The following is a 17,161-nucleotide window of genomic DNA, read 5'->3' as shown; positions in this document are numbered from 1 at the left end:
GAGACTAATGAATTAAGGTGGGCTATTATGACCAGGAGAAAAAAACGTTTGTAGTGATAATTAGGATGGCCTATTTCCAACAGTTGACAAGAAGGTGTGAGTAACAGTAGGGGAAAAAATAGCATGAGGAAATAGTTTTTAGTTTGTGTAATGACCCATCCATTCCCAGTCTTTATTCAAATCTAATTTAATGGTGTCCAGTTTGCAAATTAATTCCAGGTCTGCAGTTTCTCCTTGGGAGTCTGTTTTTGAAGTTTTTTTGGTTGAAGAATTGCTTTTAGATCTGTAATTGAGTGTCCAGGGAGGTTGAAGTGTTCTCCGACTGGTTTTTGAATGTTATAATTCTTGACGTCTGATTTGTGTTCATTTATTCTTTTGCATCGAGACTGTCTGGTTTGGCCAATATACATGGCAGAGGGGCATTGCTGGCACACGATGGGTCAGGTTAACCTGTCAGTTAAGTTTAGTCTCTAGAAAGCATGTTACATCTATTATGCTATATAGTTTATATGTAACTATCACGTGACTTTTGAATGTTTGATAATCTTATTTCTGTTGTTACTATACTTACATCTGAGCGCTGTGATATTAAGCAAGGTGCTGCCCTGGAGTTAAATCATGCAGGCTGATGTGTACACGGTTCCCCTGGGGAGAGCAGAGTTGGTATTTGAGGTTCAGGGGGTAAGCAGCAGGACACTGCAGGGCTGTGCCAAGGGGACTAGGGGAGGGAGAGGTGTGCACCTACTGTTACACTGCAGGGCACAGTCACGCCTGGCATAGCCCCGGGGACAGCGCTTGGGTGACTAACAGGCGGGGGAGATCAGGGAGCGGACACCCGCTGGGGGCGGGGGGAAGGTGACTCACAGGCCCGGGCACCCTCAGGCCCGTCACACCCAGAGCTGGGTTCATATAGCACAAATCGCCAAGCCCTGCCCTGCCCTCACTCTCCTCCGCATGCGCACTGGAGCCAGCCGCGTTACCCCGACACCCCCACCCCTCCCCAGTCATCGCGAGATTTGAGGAGGCGGCGGCGCCCCGGGGACAGCTCGGGCGCGTCGCTATAGCAGCGCGGGCCGGGGCAGGGCGGCCGAAGGCAGGAAGATGGCGGGTCTGGCGGGACGCTTGTTGGCGGCAGCGGCCGGTTCCCGGGGGCGGATGGGACCCGGCGGGCTCCGGAGCGGCCCCGCGGTGACCATTGTGCCTTCGCGGAGCGAGACCGTCACTCGCAGCGGCGCCATTTTACCCAAACCGCCCAAAGTGAGTGAGGGGCGAGGGGCGCGGTCCGGCTGGGGGAACAACCAATCGCAGATCGCGGTCGGCCGCCGGCTGGTGTTAATGACAGGAGCATTGACCAATCAGGGCACAAGTCATTTCCTCGACGGGCGGGATTAAAGTTGAGGGTCCGGCCCAATGGGAATGACTCTGCGGGGGCGCTTGGAATGCGGAAGCGCCCCCTGGTGGCGGCACTGCTGCGAGGGGGCAAGGGGGGCTGTGTCACCTGGCGGGGGAGGGGGGGCGGCACAGGCCCGGCGCTGCCCGCTCGCAGGATGGGTGGGATGGGGAGGAGGGAGTGGAACAGCCACAGCACTCAGCCCGGAAGCTAGGGTGACTAGACAGCAAGTGTGAAAAATCGGGACAGGAGGTTGGGAGTAATAGGAGCCTATATAAGAAAAAGACCCCAAAATCAGGACTGTCCCTATAAAATCGGGACATCTGGTCACCCTACCGGAAGCGAGGGGCGCTGGGTCCGAGTGAGGGAGGTGGTACGGTGGCAGGACGCTGGGGGTCGAAATCCTTGCCCTGGCCTGTGACAGGTGCCTCGTTTGGGGTCACAGTGCTCTCGGCTTCAGGCCTCCTGTGCGAAAGACTTTGCTGAGGCATAGACGGGCCTGGAAGATGCAGCACGATGAAGGCTATACGGGAGTTGGGTGAGGGGAGGGGCTGATGGTTAGTTAACATGCTGGGTTGTTAAAACCAGTGTGTTCGAAACAGTGACCTTTTCAAGAGGGCTGCATGGGACGGGGGAAACCAGTGTGTCCGACTGCCCAGTGACATTCATGTTATAATAGATTAGAATTAAGTCCTATCAGCTCAGGCTGTGGTCTTGTCAGCTCTCATAAACTGAACAGAATGGGTGGGGCCTGGGATCAGTACTTGCCTGGGACAAGTCATAATATGGTAATGCTGGAAATGGTATTGGCGATCACAGAGGTGGCCATCTTTCCCGAGTTATTACAGAACCAACTGTCCAGCATGGTATTGGGACATTGTATTATTTGAGGTGCAGTTTTTCAGGTATGCTATAAAATAAAAACCCGGGTCACTCATGGTTATTAAGAAATCCAGTGACACTTTTTGCAAGAGTAAGATTCTTAAACCCACTAGTCAAATTCTGGGTCAAGTAGTTAATCAGCCTTCCTAAAACTTCCCTTAGAGTTTATAGTGCAGAAGTTCTTTTTCACTTTCCTTCCTTGACACAAACAGAACTGCCTTTTCCCAGGTGCACTACAGTGGTGGCTGAGTGTTCCCAGTGTATTTAATCCATAAAACACCTTAGGATGCTGCAGGATGAAGGGTGCTATAGAAGAATAAAGTTGCTTCATAACAAAGAGTTCAGTGGATGAATATACAGGATTTCACCATTCTGTTTAATAGTATTCAATGTTCTGCCTAACTTTTAAATTACTATTGATTGCGTTTAATACCACCATTTCCTTAGGGAGACTGTTCTACCTAGTAAAGTCCCTTCTGTTCAATAAAATATGTCTTGTTGGAGGACCTTGTTACAATATGGTTTAGTCTTGCTGTGGAAATAGGTTTGGAGGCATGATATATACATGTTTCCAAAGGGTACTACAGCTTTGCTAAGTCCAATAGCACAATTTGGGAATATGGGTAAAATACAGAATGATGTCACATATGCTACAAGGCTGTGCTGTAAGTGTTTGGGAACAGAATTGCTGTAGCTGGATATCTTAATAGAGAAGATATTTACATTGTAGAGGAAACATAGATGTTTTAGTCCTATTACTCCTAATTATATCCCTTTATCACCCAGAAGAATTCTTCTGGTTCCTTACACACTTAATTTTTTTTCCATTCTAATCTTTAATCAGTTTTGTTTCTTTTCTCTGAATTCCCTCTAGGTTATTAATATCTTTCTGAATGCTCAAAACAGAACACAGTATTCTAGATGTGGTCTCAGAAGTTTAAAGTTCCCTCCTTGCTCTGTCTATTAGATTAATGCACATCAGTTGATCCAAAATGGAACTTGCTGATAGAGATTAATTTGTTTTGACTGAACATGTACAGATGCCCTTTGGCCTCCTACGAGTATTTACCGTTGTGATCCCTTTCCTCTACATCGGGACTCAGATCAGTAAGAATTTTGCAGCCTTGCTCGAGGAACATGATATCTTTGTCCCAGAGGATGATGATGATGATGATTAAAGGTATGACATCAGTGCCACTAACAGTTCAATTACTTGTATTACCTGTTTGGCATGGGAGAGGGAGGGGATTATGTAATTGGGTGATGCAGACTGCTACTTCTTTGGAAAATTGCTGCACATTCAGTACTGGTGCTTGATCTCATAAAAACCTGCAGATGTACTACCTCTGTCTGTGATCTTATATATATGCTGGATCTGGATCAGACCGTATCAGTATTTGAATGAGACCTAGTCTAAAGAATACATAAATGCTGTAGGTGACTCTTGCTTTTGAGCTAGTACTAAACTGGTAATTTGTTCAAAGTCTTGTCATTTGGGTCAGATATAAAACAAGCTGGCTATTTGTAGTGACTACAGAATTTGATGGTTCGTATTATTATTCGTATTACCATAGCACGCTAGTGCCCAAACTTTTCCTCTTGTGCTCCCTCTTACCTGTAATGGAATGTGTCCGTGCCCTTCTGGTTGGGAGCAGGGCTGGGGGCCAGAGCCGTGGCTGAGGGCGGGACTGGGTGGTGCTTCCTCCCCAGGTTGGCCCAGGCCCCGCTGCACCCCCCCCAGATGTTCCTCCATGCCCCCCTAGGGGGTATGCCCCACAGTTTGGGGACCATTGCCATAGCACATTGCAAGTGTAGTAGGGGTAGCTTAGGTGTCCTAAGCTAATTCCAACTTTATTACATTCTACCTACTTAAAAAATCCCCTATTAATTCAGAGGATGATTTGTATTCCATACCAAAGCTTGCATTCTCACGTGGTGACTGGTCCTTACGTATGCAGTTTTAAGAGCAGTCAGATCCTTCAGGCTGAAGACTTATATAAATTATGATGGTTTATAATAATGAAGATTAAACTTTGGTTGCTCCCAGTCATGTATTATTTCAACTCTCTCTTTATCTACTCTACATCAAATATTACTTAATGAGGACAAGGCAGTGGCATAAGATGAAATGGGGTAATATATTTTATGTGGAGTGCATGTGTTTCCTTTAGAGGTTCAGCAGCACAAACATTCTATAATTTTTCCATATCAGTTTAGTGAATACATGTCCTTTATTAATCCTCTTTTCCATGGTCCCCTGGCCATATTTTCCTCTGAAAAGTTCGCAGTTACTGTCAAATTGGTGCATTCCCTATTTTCAGCCACACAATTGTGACTGAAAATAGGGAATAGCTTAAATTGTGTGTAGTTATCAGCACAGGAAGCTTGTTTCACATGACTCTGCTTATGGGCTTTGCCCTTGTTAATTATGGACTGGAACCAGTATTGTCTAGCTGAAGAATAGCGTGGGGCTGTTCCATAGTGCTGGCTTAACATTTCTTTTTACCTCTTTTCAGGATTGTAATGGAACAGAAAGGAGAAAGCCATAGACAAAGAACTGGTTCTGACATCACTGTTTCCTCATGCCCCCTCCCTCATTTTAAAGAGGAAAGGAGGCGCAGTTGGACCTCCCTCTGTACCAATGAATGTTCTCTTCATGTCTATATGGCAGTTGGGAAGGGGTGTATATACAGTAGGTCCAGCAACCCTTGCCTGCTGTACCTTTCACCTCCTGAGGCCACTTGGGGTTCTGTAACAATGAGCCTGCACCATATAAATGATTAGATTATGAATAAAGAATGGCAGACTGAACCATGTAAGGGTTTGTTGTTTGTTTTAATACTTATCAGCTAAGTTCCTGTTAATTAGCGTTGATGCTTCAGGCTTTATATGTTCTTACTTCTTTTTGGCTAAGGTTCTGTCACTTCTTTTGCTCTACTGGAAGTATATAAAAGGACCACAGTAGGCTGAAATCTATTGCATTACTTTAAAACCTGTCAGTTGACTATAGAAAAATAATTCATTTTGGACTATGCAAGGCCACTGCAGGTGGACTCACCTGCTTTGAAAGGCAATCACTGCAAAATGACACTGGATCCAGGGTTACTATAATGCTCCCAGGCAACCTGCTATAGCATTAAGTACTATTAACTTCACCTCACACTAAGGATAAAATGCAACTTTAAGATTGCAGAGTTAAAATTAAGAAGTCAGCTAATGCAGAGGATAAAACTCTAAATACCAAATGTCAGCTACACAATGTATGTTTTGTGGCATTTCATAAACAAGGAAATAGTCAGCTAGACACTTTACCAGAAATTACTCCATATCAGCACTGGGGTTGAGTGAACATACTATCAGAAACCTAATGTGTCTTATGTTCTGACTATGTGCAAACCTTAATGCTATACATTTAGTTTCCTGGACTTTTTGTTTTTAAAAGGTACTTACTGTTGCAGTTAAATTGACCCATGTAGACTCTGAAGGTTTTACCTTTGCTGCTTGTGTGTGGTTGGAGTATTTCCTGCCAGGTTTGGCTAACAAGACAATAGCTTATTTATATTTCAAATATCCCAGAATGTATTGGGTGTCAGTTATGTGGTAAGGTGGTTGCAGGAAAGCATCTCTTCTGTTTAATGAGTTTTATTCTTTTTCTCAAGAAGCCATCCCTCGATGCTAGAAATCTCCCCTTGTATCACATCCTCTGTTTCTCTTTAATTCCTGAAAAGGCTCTGCTGAGGCCCTCACTTATCTGGAAATCTTAAAATTCCTTGTTCCCTTTTAATCCTGATATAGGCACAAAGACAACATTAATCTCATTTGCCTTCTGGCTATGGACAAGTACCCATATTCATTCTTTCAGATCTGTCAACAGTCTGATACCCTGAACAGGAACATTTTAAGAAGCCTGCAGGCCCCATCATGTTAATTGTTTGTTACCTTGTTCTGCAGAGCTGGATCTAATAATCTATTGCTTTCTGACTTCTAGGTCAGAGTATTTCAGCATGCTTGATTTTGTGCTGTACTCAGACTCCTGGAAGTCTATAGGCGATACAAAGTGCAGCTACTTAGGTCCTAGCAGACACAAACATACCAGTCCAACAGCTGCAATGGCTTACTATTTTCTATTGGTGGAATTGATGCCTTTGCAATAGGACCTATAAAGGGTTTTTACTACTCAAGAGACCGCTTTCTCTTCCTGTGATCTACCAAAGTTAGCTAAGACAGTTCAGCTAGTAATTCCTGATTTAAACATAAAGGTGCTGGTAGTAGATTGTGTTTAGAGGGAGAGACTTGGCCTCTGCTATGCACTTCTCTAGGTGCTCCTCCACAGCCCGAGTTTGACCTTTTAGTAACAATGCTGACCACCCATCTCTCTTCAGGCACTTGCCTATTGGGGTGGGAAAGTAGCAGTAGCATTGGTTGTTTATAAGATTCTCTTTTTAAAGGGGAGCAGATTTGTATGTTAAATGTTTATAATTTTAATATTTAATTTCCCCAGAAGCACCAGTCCCTCTGCCTGTGAGGGTGAGCAGAGAATGTCAAAGGGAGAAGGCAGCTGTTAGTTCAGAGACGGGATAAGTGATGTGAAGAAAGTGGGGGTAGAGAAAGTTGCATAACCCAGATTCTGCTACTCCACAGTGCAAGAGTGCTTGTGTAACCAGGTAAGGTGCAGGTGCTTTCCTGAAAGCTATCCTGCTTTTGTGTAGTGACCCCAATTCACAATTCCAGGGCTGTAAGCTATGCAGAAGCTTGCACACCCAAGTTTCTCTACACCCTCCCACTGCCTTCTGCCAGCCTTGTAGGACCACTGATAAGACAACTTCCACCCCAAGCAGACAGACTTCTGCATGAAATGGGGAACCACAACTCTACAAGGGCAGAGGAAAAGTAATCACTGGTGGCAGAAGACCCCTTCTATCACATACATAAGAAGGTGCCACTATCTTTAATATCTCAAGAATATATCCACTGAAAATATTAATTGTAAAGCTATTTTAATTCTAGTATTACAAAGAGCACTGGCCAATTTCAAGTTTTAGCTGAAGGTAAGTTTAGGATGTTTTTTAAATAATTTACATGCTACTGAAAAATCTTTCCTTGATGCATGGCCAACGATGGGGCTTATTTAACTTTTCCCCAACAAAAACAGATTCTGGCTGTACCATAGAGAGAGCTAGTTACACTTTGCCACAGACAGCACTCAGTCATAAGGTATCTGTCCCATGCTAGAATCTTCAATGGTCCTTAAAGTCTTAGACCAGTATTCAAAAAGGGTTCCTCTTGCCCTGATCTTAGTTGGAATGTAGACAGGACTACAGACAGGGCTTTGGAGCGGAGCACGGAGCTGAAGCACGGAGCAGCGGAGCTGCAGGTTTTTGCCTCGAGCTGGGGCACAGCTCCAAAGCCCTGACTACAGACAAAGCATGTGACAAGGGTTAGCCCACATAAAGCTTGGGCAAGTATTAATACATGAAGATATTAGAAAAGGAGCTGTTTTGCTACCATAGGATTTGGCTTCAGAGTGCTGACTAAATATTAATTTAATTCTATGCCACCACAGCATTCACTCATGGCTGCAAATAGACTAGCTCAGGCACTGAAGTGTTTGAGAAATTCCCCCAAGAGTAACAGATAGTTATGTTAGCTGCTGACGTTTGAGCTCTCAAGTTTGATACACCAGCTTTAATAGGTTGTAGTCAATTGCATTGGCAAGTGTACAATAAGTGTTGCCGGGAAAAAAAGCAAGCAGACCAAGGCGGAGAGTCTGGGTTTGTTTTTTTTAAGTTAGACTTGACTCAAGTAGCATATCCAGAATTACCAGCTAGGTAAAGTTAGCACATTTTTAGTTATGCTTGGACATACTAACTGATCAACAGCTGCCTCCAATACAGTAGCCCTGAGCCCCACTATAGAATTTCAGTACTGGCCAGTTCCATAAAGTTTTCCAACTCCTTCTGAGGTGGCTTGTACTTAATATCCTATGCCCATATCAAGGACAGTCTTGCTTCACTAAATGTTTAATCTAATTGAAGTTTCCCAACCTACTTTAGCTCAGTGTATACTTGACAGTTATTTTCTTATGCTACAAGATGTTCCAGAGCAAGCACAATACTTTAAAAAAGGGGACAGGAACAGAAGATAGGATCCTTGCTGCGCACAACCCATTGTATCAGTACAATGGCATACACAGTGTTGAGATGGATACTTCCCTCATGAAGAATTTCAAGAGCTGCTCTCCACTATACAGAGCTTTATTTGCAGTAAGACAGTGAAATACAGAATTATTTTTTAATCAGTTTGTCTCAAGGCCCACATAGAACTTGGACAGAAAGTCCTTGGGTCGCGGGGTTTCTGTCTCATGGAAAAACCTCATGATGTGTGTCCGCTGCTTCCATACACGAGTAGTTTCCTGTAGTTCCATTTTCCCCTGCATTTATACAAAACAAGAGCCAGGGTTCATAGATCAATTCCCAGTTAGGAGATCTTAAGTAGCTTAAGCAGATGAGAACAGAATGCATAGTTGTCACCCTTACAGTCTTTTAAGTCTGTCCCACTAACAAGTACACTCAGCATTACCCTCCCCAGCTTCACATCACTGATTTCCTCTGCACCACCACCCCTAAACACACAGAGCAAGTGACCCAGATCTCTGGTTCTCTCCTCATGACCTGCACTCCTAGCTACCCACCTGCTTTTCAAACATCCACTCCTCTACAGCCTGGCAGCAGGTGTCAAGCTGCACAGGAGAGAAAGGCCAAGCCTCTTCTCCATAGAGGTATCATGGCTTGCCCCATTTCCTCTGCCAGAAACCCATCCGTTGTGATCATTAATCCGCCCTCCTTTAAATGGGTTATTACATGGTGTTACTACAGGGCAGAGGTAAGGTTGTTTGGGTGCCCAAACTGTGCATTTCCCTACCGTAACACAATTGGTGCTCTTTTAAGTGCAACTTTAATTCTGGATTTATAATGCTTGGTTTGGGGATAACTGAAAAATCCATCTAATTTTTTTGCCCTTAAAGTTACTGATACGCACTCTTGACAAACATTGTCGGTCTTGGTACTTATATAGCACTAGAGGTGAGCATGCAGCTTACAGTTTGAAGGAATCTCTTGGTAAAGCAATGCTACTGCAGAGTTCAGTTAGTCTTGCTTTGGCCACTTGTTCTGAAATGCTAAGGGTAATGTTTGTGTGTTTTGGTAATTTTATTCTTCCTTGGACAGACAGGTCTAGAGCCCAAAATACATATCTGGCAAGCTTATCTAGGAAATCTTGACGCAGCTATGCCACCCACTTAAAAATCCAAAACCATCCTTTACAGCAGAAGTATTTCTGTAATGTCCAATGCCTCTGACTGATTGAAAAAAAAAAAAAAAAAAAAAAACACAATAAGATGGAAGTATGGGAAATGGAAAGATTACGGTTGATGGAGAATTAGCCATGTGTGACCCCATCACCTTTTATAAGCACATACACAGGAATCCTTAAACACAACTGTTTCATCTGATGGACAATTCCTGTTTGCAAATGCAGAACAAGAGAAGTCTGATTAACTAAACTCCTCCTCTCTGGTGTTATGAGTAGGGCTGTCAAAAAAATTAATCACACTGTTAAACAATACTAGAATACCATGTATTTAAATATTTGTGGATGTTTTCTACCTTTTCAAATATTGATTTCAATTACAACACAGAATACAAAGTGTGCAGGGTTCACTTTATATTTATTTTTGATTACAAATATTTGCACTTTAAAAAACAAGAAATAGTATTTTTCAATTCACCTACTACAAGTACCGTAGTGCAATCTCTTCATCATGAAAGTGCAACTTACAAGTGTAGAATTATGTACAATAAAAACCTGCATTCAAAAATAAAACAATGTAAAACTTTAGAGCCTGCAAGTCCTTGTTCAGCCAATTGCTCAGACAAACAAGTTTGTTTACATTTGTAGAAGATAATGCTGCCCACTTCTTGTTTACAGTGTCACCTGAAAGTGAGAACAGGCGTTTGCATGGCACTGTTGTAGCCAGCGCCGCAAGATATTTACATGCCAGATGCACTAAAGATTCATATGTCCCTTCATGCTTCAACCACTATTCCAGAGGACATGCTGATGACAGGTTCTGCTCAATAACGATCCAAATCCGTGCGGACCGACGCATGTTCATTTTCATCATCTAAATCAGATGCCACCAGCAGAAGGTTGATTTTCTTTTTTGGTGGTTTGGGTTCTGTAGTTTCCACATCAGAGTGTTGCTCTTGTAAGACTTCTGAAAGCATGCTCCACGCCTCATCCCTCTCAGATTTTGGAAGGCACTTCAGATTCTTAAATTTTGGGTCGAGTGCTGTAGCTATCTTTAGAAATTTCACATTGGTATCTTTGCATTTTGTCAAATTTGCAGTGAAAGTGTTCTTAAAACGAACAACATGTGCTGGGTCATCATCCAAGATTGCGATAAACATGAAATATATGGCAGAATGCAGGTAAAACAGAGCAGGAGACATACAATTCTCCCCCAAGGAGTTCAGTCACTAATTTAATTAATGCTTTTTTTTCTTTCTTTTTAAAGCGTCATCAGCATGTCCTCTGGAACAATGGCCAAAGCATGAAGAGGCATATGAATCTTTAGCGCATCTGGCATGTAAATATCTTGCGACGCCAGCTACAACGATGCCACGCGAATGCCTGTTCTCACTTTCAGGTGACATTGTAATTAAGAAGTGGGCAGCATTATCTCCTGTAAATGTAAAAAGAAACTTGTTTCTCTTGGTGATTGGTTGAACAAGAAGTAGGACTGAGTGGACGTGTAGACTCTAAAGTTTTACATTGTTTTGTTTGAGTGCAGTTATGTAACAAAAAACCCTTCATTTGTAGGTTGCACTTTCATGATAAAGCAATTGCACCACAGTACTTGTATGAGGTGAATTGAAAAATACTATTTTATCATTTTTACAGTGCAAATATTTGTAATAAAAAATATAAAGTGAGCACTGTACACTTTGTATTCTTTGTTGTAATTGACAGATATATTTGAAAATGAAGAAAAACATCCACAAATATTTAATAAATTTCAATGGGTAGTCTATTATTTAACAGTGTGATTAATTGCAATTAAATTTTTTTTTTAAACCGTGATTAATTTTTTTGAGTTAATCGTGTGAGTTAACTGTGATTAATCGATAGCCCTAGTTACGAGTCTATTATAAAGACCAACCTGCTTTATAAGAACAAGGAGGTCTTTTCTCCTCTAGTATCTATGACTGAAATACATATCCTAACTATAAAAGCAGCAAAGAGTCCTGTGGCACCTTATAGAGTAACAGACTTATAGGAGCACGAGCTTTCGTGGGTGAATACCCACTTCTTCGGATGCATGTGAAGAAGTGGGTATTCACCCACGAAAGCTCATGCTCCTATACGTCTGTTAGTCTATAACAGGGGTAGGCAACCTATGGCACGTGTGCCGAAGGCGGCACGCGAGCTGATTTTCAGTGGCACTCACACTGCCCGGGTCCTGGCCATTGGTCCGGGGGCTCTGCATTTTAATTTAATTTTAAATGAAGCTTCTTAAACATTTTAAAAACCTTATTTACTTTACATACAACAACAGTTTAGTTATATATTTTAGAATTATAGAAAGAGACCTTCTAAAAACATTAAAATGTATTACTGGCACGCAAAACCTTAAATTAGAGTGAATAAATAAAGACTCGGCACACCACTTCTGAAAGGTTGCCGACCCCTGGTCTCTTTGTCACAGGACTCTTTGCTGCTTTTACAGATCCAGACTAACACGGCTACCCCTTTGATACTTGATATCCTAACTATATTACCCTGATCTTAATGGGCTCCAATATCTCTGCTTGTTCTATAGAACTTTGATAAGCAAAGAGTCACCCTCTCCCATTACTATTTATACATGGTAATCACACCACTTTGTGGATTTGAGAAAGTAAGTATGTTTGTTTTACCTTTATAACTAGTATGTCAATCACTCTGGGATCTGTGACATGGGCATTCCTCATGAACATCTCCCGCACCTTATCACGCCCCTGTTTCACTGAGATGTCCAACTGGTATAGCTGTACTAGACAAAGCAGAGAATATTCACAGGAGTCATCACCAATGCACTAAAGTTTTCCACCACAGAATGTCTCAATTTTGTATGTATGGAACACTGCAAATTAAAATTTGTTCTTTTATTTCTAAGCTAGAAATTATTCCTAAGCTAGAAGTTATTCAAAATTGTAATCAGAAATTGATCAGCCTAGTTTTGTAGACTTAGGCAATTATAATACACATCCTTACTTTGCAGAGTTTATTGAACGCGCTTCACCCACTACTTGGCTAAGAGATCAAAGTTAGAAGAGAAGACATATGCAGTATTTTTTTTCTCCTCTCTAGGCCCCTTCCAGCCATTGGGAATGAATGGATAAATAAATAAAATCAAGATGACTTACAGCATCAAATAAGTGGCAGAAGATCCAGTTACATATAGTCTCAATCATTCTGGTCCCCAGCTGATGGGATATATTATATCATACCAGAGAGGGTAGGGGTACAGACAGTAAGGCTTATGATTTCCCACTGAATATCCAATATTGTTCACTGAAGGAGACAGGATACCAGACAAGATGTCCCTATCGGTTTATACAGTAGAGAAATTATTAAATTGGAGAAGATGGGGATTAATATGAGAACTGAAAAGCGGATAAGGAACTGGTTAAAGGGAAGACTACAGCAGGTCATACTGAAAGGTGACCTGTCAGACTAGAGGGAGGTTTCTAGTGGAGTTCCTCAAGGACTGGTCTTGGGACCAATCTTATTTAACATTTTTATTAATGACCTTGTCACAAAAAGGGGGAGTACGCTAATAAAGTTTGCAGATGATACAAAGTTGTGAGGTATTGCCAATATGGAGGAGGACCGGAATATCATAGAAGAAGATCTGGATGACCTTTAAAATTGGAGTAATATAGAAATGGGATGAAATTTAATAGTGCAAAGTCATGCGTTTAGGGACTAACAACAAGTTTTGGGGATTTAACAGCTGGAAATGACAGAGGAGGAGAACGACCTGGGTGTACTGTTCGCTCACAGGGTGACTATGAGCCACTAATGTCATGCTGTCATGAAAAGAGCCCATGCAGTCCTAGGATGCATCAGGCGAGGTATTTCTAGTAGAGACAGGGAAGTGTTAGTACCATTATATAAAGCACGGGGTGAGACCTCATCTGGAATACTGTGTGCAATTCTAATCTCCCATGTTTAAGAAAGATGAACTCAAACGGGAACAGGTGCAGAGAAGTGCTAATTGGATGATCAGAGGAATGGAAAACCTACCTTATGAGAGGAGACTCAAAGAGCTTGTCTTGTTTAGCCTAACTAAAAGAAGGCTGAGGGGCGATATGACTGCTCTCTATAAATAGATCAGAGGGATAAATACCAAGGAGGGAGAAGAGTTATTTAAGATAAGCACCAATGTGGACACAAGAACAAATTGATATATACTGGCCATTAACAAGTTTAGGCTTGAAATTAGGCAAAGGTTTCTAGCCATCAGAGCAGTGAAGTTTTGGAACAGGCTTCCAAGGGGAGTGGGGGCAAACACACCTAACTAGTTTCAAGACTGAGCTCAATAAGTTTATGGAGGAGATGGTATGATGAGACTGCTTACAATAGCACATAGCTGATCTGTGACTGCTAGCAGCAAATATCTCCAACAGCCAGTGATGGGACACTAGATGGGGAGGGCTCAGAGTTAGTACAGAAAATTCTTCCCTAACTGTCTAGCTGGTGGGTCTTGCCCACATGGTCAGGGTCAACCTGATTGTCACATTTGGGTTTGGGAAGGAATTCTCCCCCAGGTCAGATGTCAGAGACCCTGGTGTTTTCTGCCTCTCTCTGCAGCCTGGGGCACAGATCACTTGCAGGTTTAAACTAGTGAAAATGATGAATGCTCTGTAACTTGAAGTCTTTAAATCATGATTTGAGGACTTCAGTAACTCAGCCACAGGTTAGGGGTCTATTACAGGAGTGGATGAGTGAGGTTCTGTGGCCTGCAACGTGCAGAAGATCAGACTAGAGTCTGATCATAAGGGTCCCTCCTGACTTTAAAGTCTACCAGCCATTCACATTAAGTCAAAGAAGTCCAAGGTCCTTTGGACAGGACAGGAGTAGCTAATTAAAGGAAAAAGGTATACTTTGTAACCTGTGCCAATGGTACATGCACCTTGTTGGATACTCTCCCTGCTGCTGAATGGGGAAGGCAGCCCACACAACAGAGGTATTTAGTGTCCAGAGCCATCAGGATTCAATGGAAGAGGAAGTGTGTAAGAATAAATAACCTCTTTAGCACCACCACCACCCCCATTTGAATTTTAAAGTGCTTCACAAAGAAGAGGGGCCATCACTGTCCCAGTTTTACAAATGGGGAAAGGGAGGCAGAGTGACATGGCCAAGGTCACACAGCAGGCCACTGGTAGAGCCAGCAACAAAGCCCAGGTGGCCCGAGTGGGCCCCAACCCAGCACCCAAGACGCTGCAAGGCTCAGTGGCAAAAAGATACCAGCGCAGAACCGCGGGGAGTCCTGCCCAGCGCGGGGTTTCCAAGCGCGGGAGGGGAGAGATGGGCAGAGCCCCCGCTCCCCGCACCGGAGCCCCAAGGTCAGCCCCGCCCCGCCGCTTGGCAGGAGAGCGGAGAAGCCCGAGGCGCTATCACCAGGAAGGGAGCCGGGGCCTCCCCCGCAGCCCCGCCCCGCAGCCCCGCACCCCGGCGGAAGCCCAGGAGCCCGCACGGTCCCGTAACGAAGCCGCCGCCGGCTCCGACCTTGCGCAGGGCGCCGTCCTCACCGGCATTGGGCACCTCCCGGTACCAGGCGCGGTACAGCTCCCGCACCCGCCGCTTCGCCTCGCCCAGGTCCCGGCTGAAGATCGGCTTCACCGCCGCGCCCGCCGCCTTCACCACCTTCCCCGCCCCGGCTGCCGCCATCTTGCCGTAGGAGCGGCGACCACGCCCCTTGCTTATGGCCGTGGGCGGGGCTTATAGAGCCTCGGCGTCTGATTGGTTTGTAAAGCTACCGTTCTCCGCCTCCCGGCAGCGCCCACCCACGCCGGCAAACGATTGGGTGAGGTAGGAGATCCTGATCCCTGATTGGACGTAAGTGGCTGATAATCGTCTTCAGGCTGTCGGTTGCCTGGGTTACCCTAGCTGCAGGCAGGCGGTGAAGAGGGGCTAGAACGGGTTTGTTTCCCGCTTCCGTGGCTGGGGCGGGGGGTGAAGGGCTGTGGGGTCCCCCAAGCTCCAGCTCTGCCCGCCCTCTCCCCCCGCCGTCCCGACCATGCCCCCTGCCCTAGCAGCAGGCTCCAGCTGGAGTTGGGCTCTCAGCGCCGTGGGTAACCAGCAGCCCCATGGAGCGGCTGCGCGGGGCTGAGCTGCCACCAGGCTCCCAGCCCTGGTGGCCAAAGGCCAGCTGGAGGCGCTGTGGCTCAAACAGATGCCGCAGGGCTGCAGAGCTCCATTTAAAGTGGGAAACCACAGTGCTGCCCTCTGCCTGACTCCCCTCTTCCCCTCTTAGGTGTTCCCCCCCCATGCACACAGACCAGCAGCCTGGCCCATGGGCCCCTATCTCCATGCCCTCTCAGGAGCCTCAGCCCGGAGGGAATCCTCATGTTTTCCCCTTCCAGGAGCCTCTGCTTGCCCCATCCAGCTCCCTGCCATACCCCTCCCGGCTGGCCACCTTCACCCGGGAAGGTAGCGCTCGAGTTTGTGCAGGAACGCTCCAGTATGGTGCTCCTTCCCTTCTGATGGGGGCAACAAAGTGGGGAGCCCAGGCCCCCTCATGGGGTGACTTTGAGTAGAGAGATCTAGCAGCTGCCACCTCCCCTCCCAGCCAAGCCCAAGATAGCAGCCCCCCCCCCCCACCACTGCTGCCTTGTCTGGGGAAGGGCCGGGACCTTCAGTCCCCTCCTAACCTGCAGTGCTGGTATGCTGGCCAGGATTTCCCTGTTGGGTGGGGATGGGAGAGTCCCAGCCTGTTTCCTCCTATGTGAACAGTGGGTCCCCAGCTATGGGGCCAGGCCACCCTATCCAGCTGTCTCAGGCCTGGCCAGGAGGGGAAGTGGTGGCCACTAGGTCTCCACTCAGAGCTGGCCTAGGGGGATCTGAGCTTCTAACCCTTCATTGTGCCCCTATCTCTGTCTCCCCCTATAGTCAGGGCCTCAGGCACCCCCTTTTTTTTGCCAAGGGATGAGGTAATAGCCCTTTACTGTGGAACAGGCCAAAGGGCTCTGGCAGGAGAATAGTGACCCCCACCCTTTTACTGCCCATGAGTAAGTCAACCTGGACCGGTGCGGGCAGGAATCCAACAGAAAAGTGAGTTCCAGCACTTCTTTTTTTAGAAGTCAAGCACAGTGTGACAGGTCCATCCTGTTTCCTGGCCAGTCCCGGGCGCAGAGAAGAGCTGCTGTGGTTTCAGCAGGTGAGGGCCCAGCCCATGGCATGGTATACAGAGCCAGACCTGGGTGCTGTCTACGGTGCATTCCCAGTCATGAGGTGCACAACTGCTAGTTATAAGATCACTGCACGCAGCAGGACATGCACATAACAGAACCCCCCAGAAAAGTTTATCTCTTGACCAGCAACGAACAAGAGAGTTGGAAAATTGCCCAAGCCTGTCAAAATCAACTAGGTGGCAATCCTATTTTACATGTACCTTCTTAAAAGTGGTTGGGCCATGGCCTGGGTGGCCTCCCTGGCCTAAATACTGCACCTCTGACACTGAATATGAGCATGTTCCTTTTTAATGGTCTCGGCCATCCTCTGTCACCACTCACAAGGTCTCATTTTATACTTGCTGCGGCCCTCCCCGGGGCCCTCCCACCC

At 45.3% G+C, this 17,161-nt stretch overlaps 2 protein-coding genes across 3 annotated transcripts; one reads left to right on the top strand and one right to left on the bottom strand.

Annotated features, from left to right (window-relative positions):
• The first annotated feature begins 1,073 nt into the window (after positions 1-1,073).
• Positions 1,074-5,083, top strand: SMDT1 (single-pass membrane protein with aspartate rich tail 1). Its single transcript, XM_065417179.1, has 3 exons — positions 1,074-1,257; positions 3,313-3,452; positions 4,789-5,083. Exons 1-2 carry the CDS (start codon positions 1,102-1,104, stop codon positions 3,448-3,450), a joined length of 294 nt encoding a protein of 97 aa, XP_065273251.1. The 5' UTR covers positions 1,074-1,101; the 3' UTR covers positions 3,451-3,452; positions 4,789-5,083.
• Positions 5,084-8,512: 3,429 nt separating this feature from the next.
• NDUFA6 (NADH:ubiquinone oxidoreductase subunit A6) lies at positions 8,513-15,283 on the bottom strand. 2 transcript variants are annotated; one of them, XM_065414900.1, is made up of 3 exons: positions 15,107-15,283; positions 12,250-12,360; positions 8,513-8,702 (listed from the first exon to the last, which is right to left on the bottom strand). In XM_065414900.1, the coding sequence occupies exons 1-3, from the start codon at positions 15,266-15,268 to the stop codon at positions 8,568-8,570; spliced, it is 408 nt and encodes a 135-aa protein (XP_065270972.1). In that variant the 5' UTR covers positions 15,269-15,283; the 3' UTR covers positions 8,513-8,567. The 2 variants fall into 2 exon arrangements, with proteins under 2 accessions (XP_065270972.1, XP_065270980.1); XM_065414908.1 differs by having other exon boundaries at positions 12,250-12,365; positions 15,130-15,283.
• Between the last annotated feature and the right edge of the window lie 1,878 nt (positions 15,284-17,161).

Source organism: Emys orbicularis, chromosome 1, assembly GCF_028017835.1.
Source record: "Emys orbicularis isolate rEmyOrb1 chromosome 1, rEmyOrb1.hap1, whole genome shotgun sequence".
In the NCBI taxonomy this organism is placed as follows: domain Eukaryota; kingdom Metazoa; phylum Chordata; order Testudines; family Emydidae; genus Emys; species Emys orbicularis.
The sequence above is the reverse complement of the archived record's forward strand: the minus strand, read 5'-3'. Positions and strand labels throughout refer to the sequence as shown.

Bases quoted from the DNA above. Each gene is read 5' to 3' on its own strand.
- SMDT1 (XM_065417179.1), top strand. From the start codon at position 1,102: ATGGCGGGTCTGGCGGGACGCTTGTTGGCGGCAGCGGCCGGTTCCCGG. The intron at 1,258-3,312 runs GTGAGTGAGGGG...GAACATGTACAG, and splicing joins TTTTACCCAAACCGCCCAAA to ATGCCCTTTGGCCTCCTACG.
- NDUFA6 (XM_065414900.1), bottom strand. From the start codon at position 15,268: ATGGCGGCAGCCGGGGCGGGGAAGGTGGTGAAGGCGGCGGGCGCGGCG. The intron at 12,361-15,106 runs GTCGGAGCCGGC...TGTCTAGTACAG, and splicing joins AGGACGGCGCCCTGCGCAAG to CTATACCAGTTGGACATCTC. The intron at 8,703-12,249 runs GTAAAACAAACA...GTATAAATGCAG, and splicing joins TTGACATACTAGTTATAAAG to GGGAAAATGGAACTACAGGA.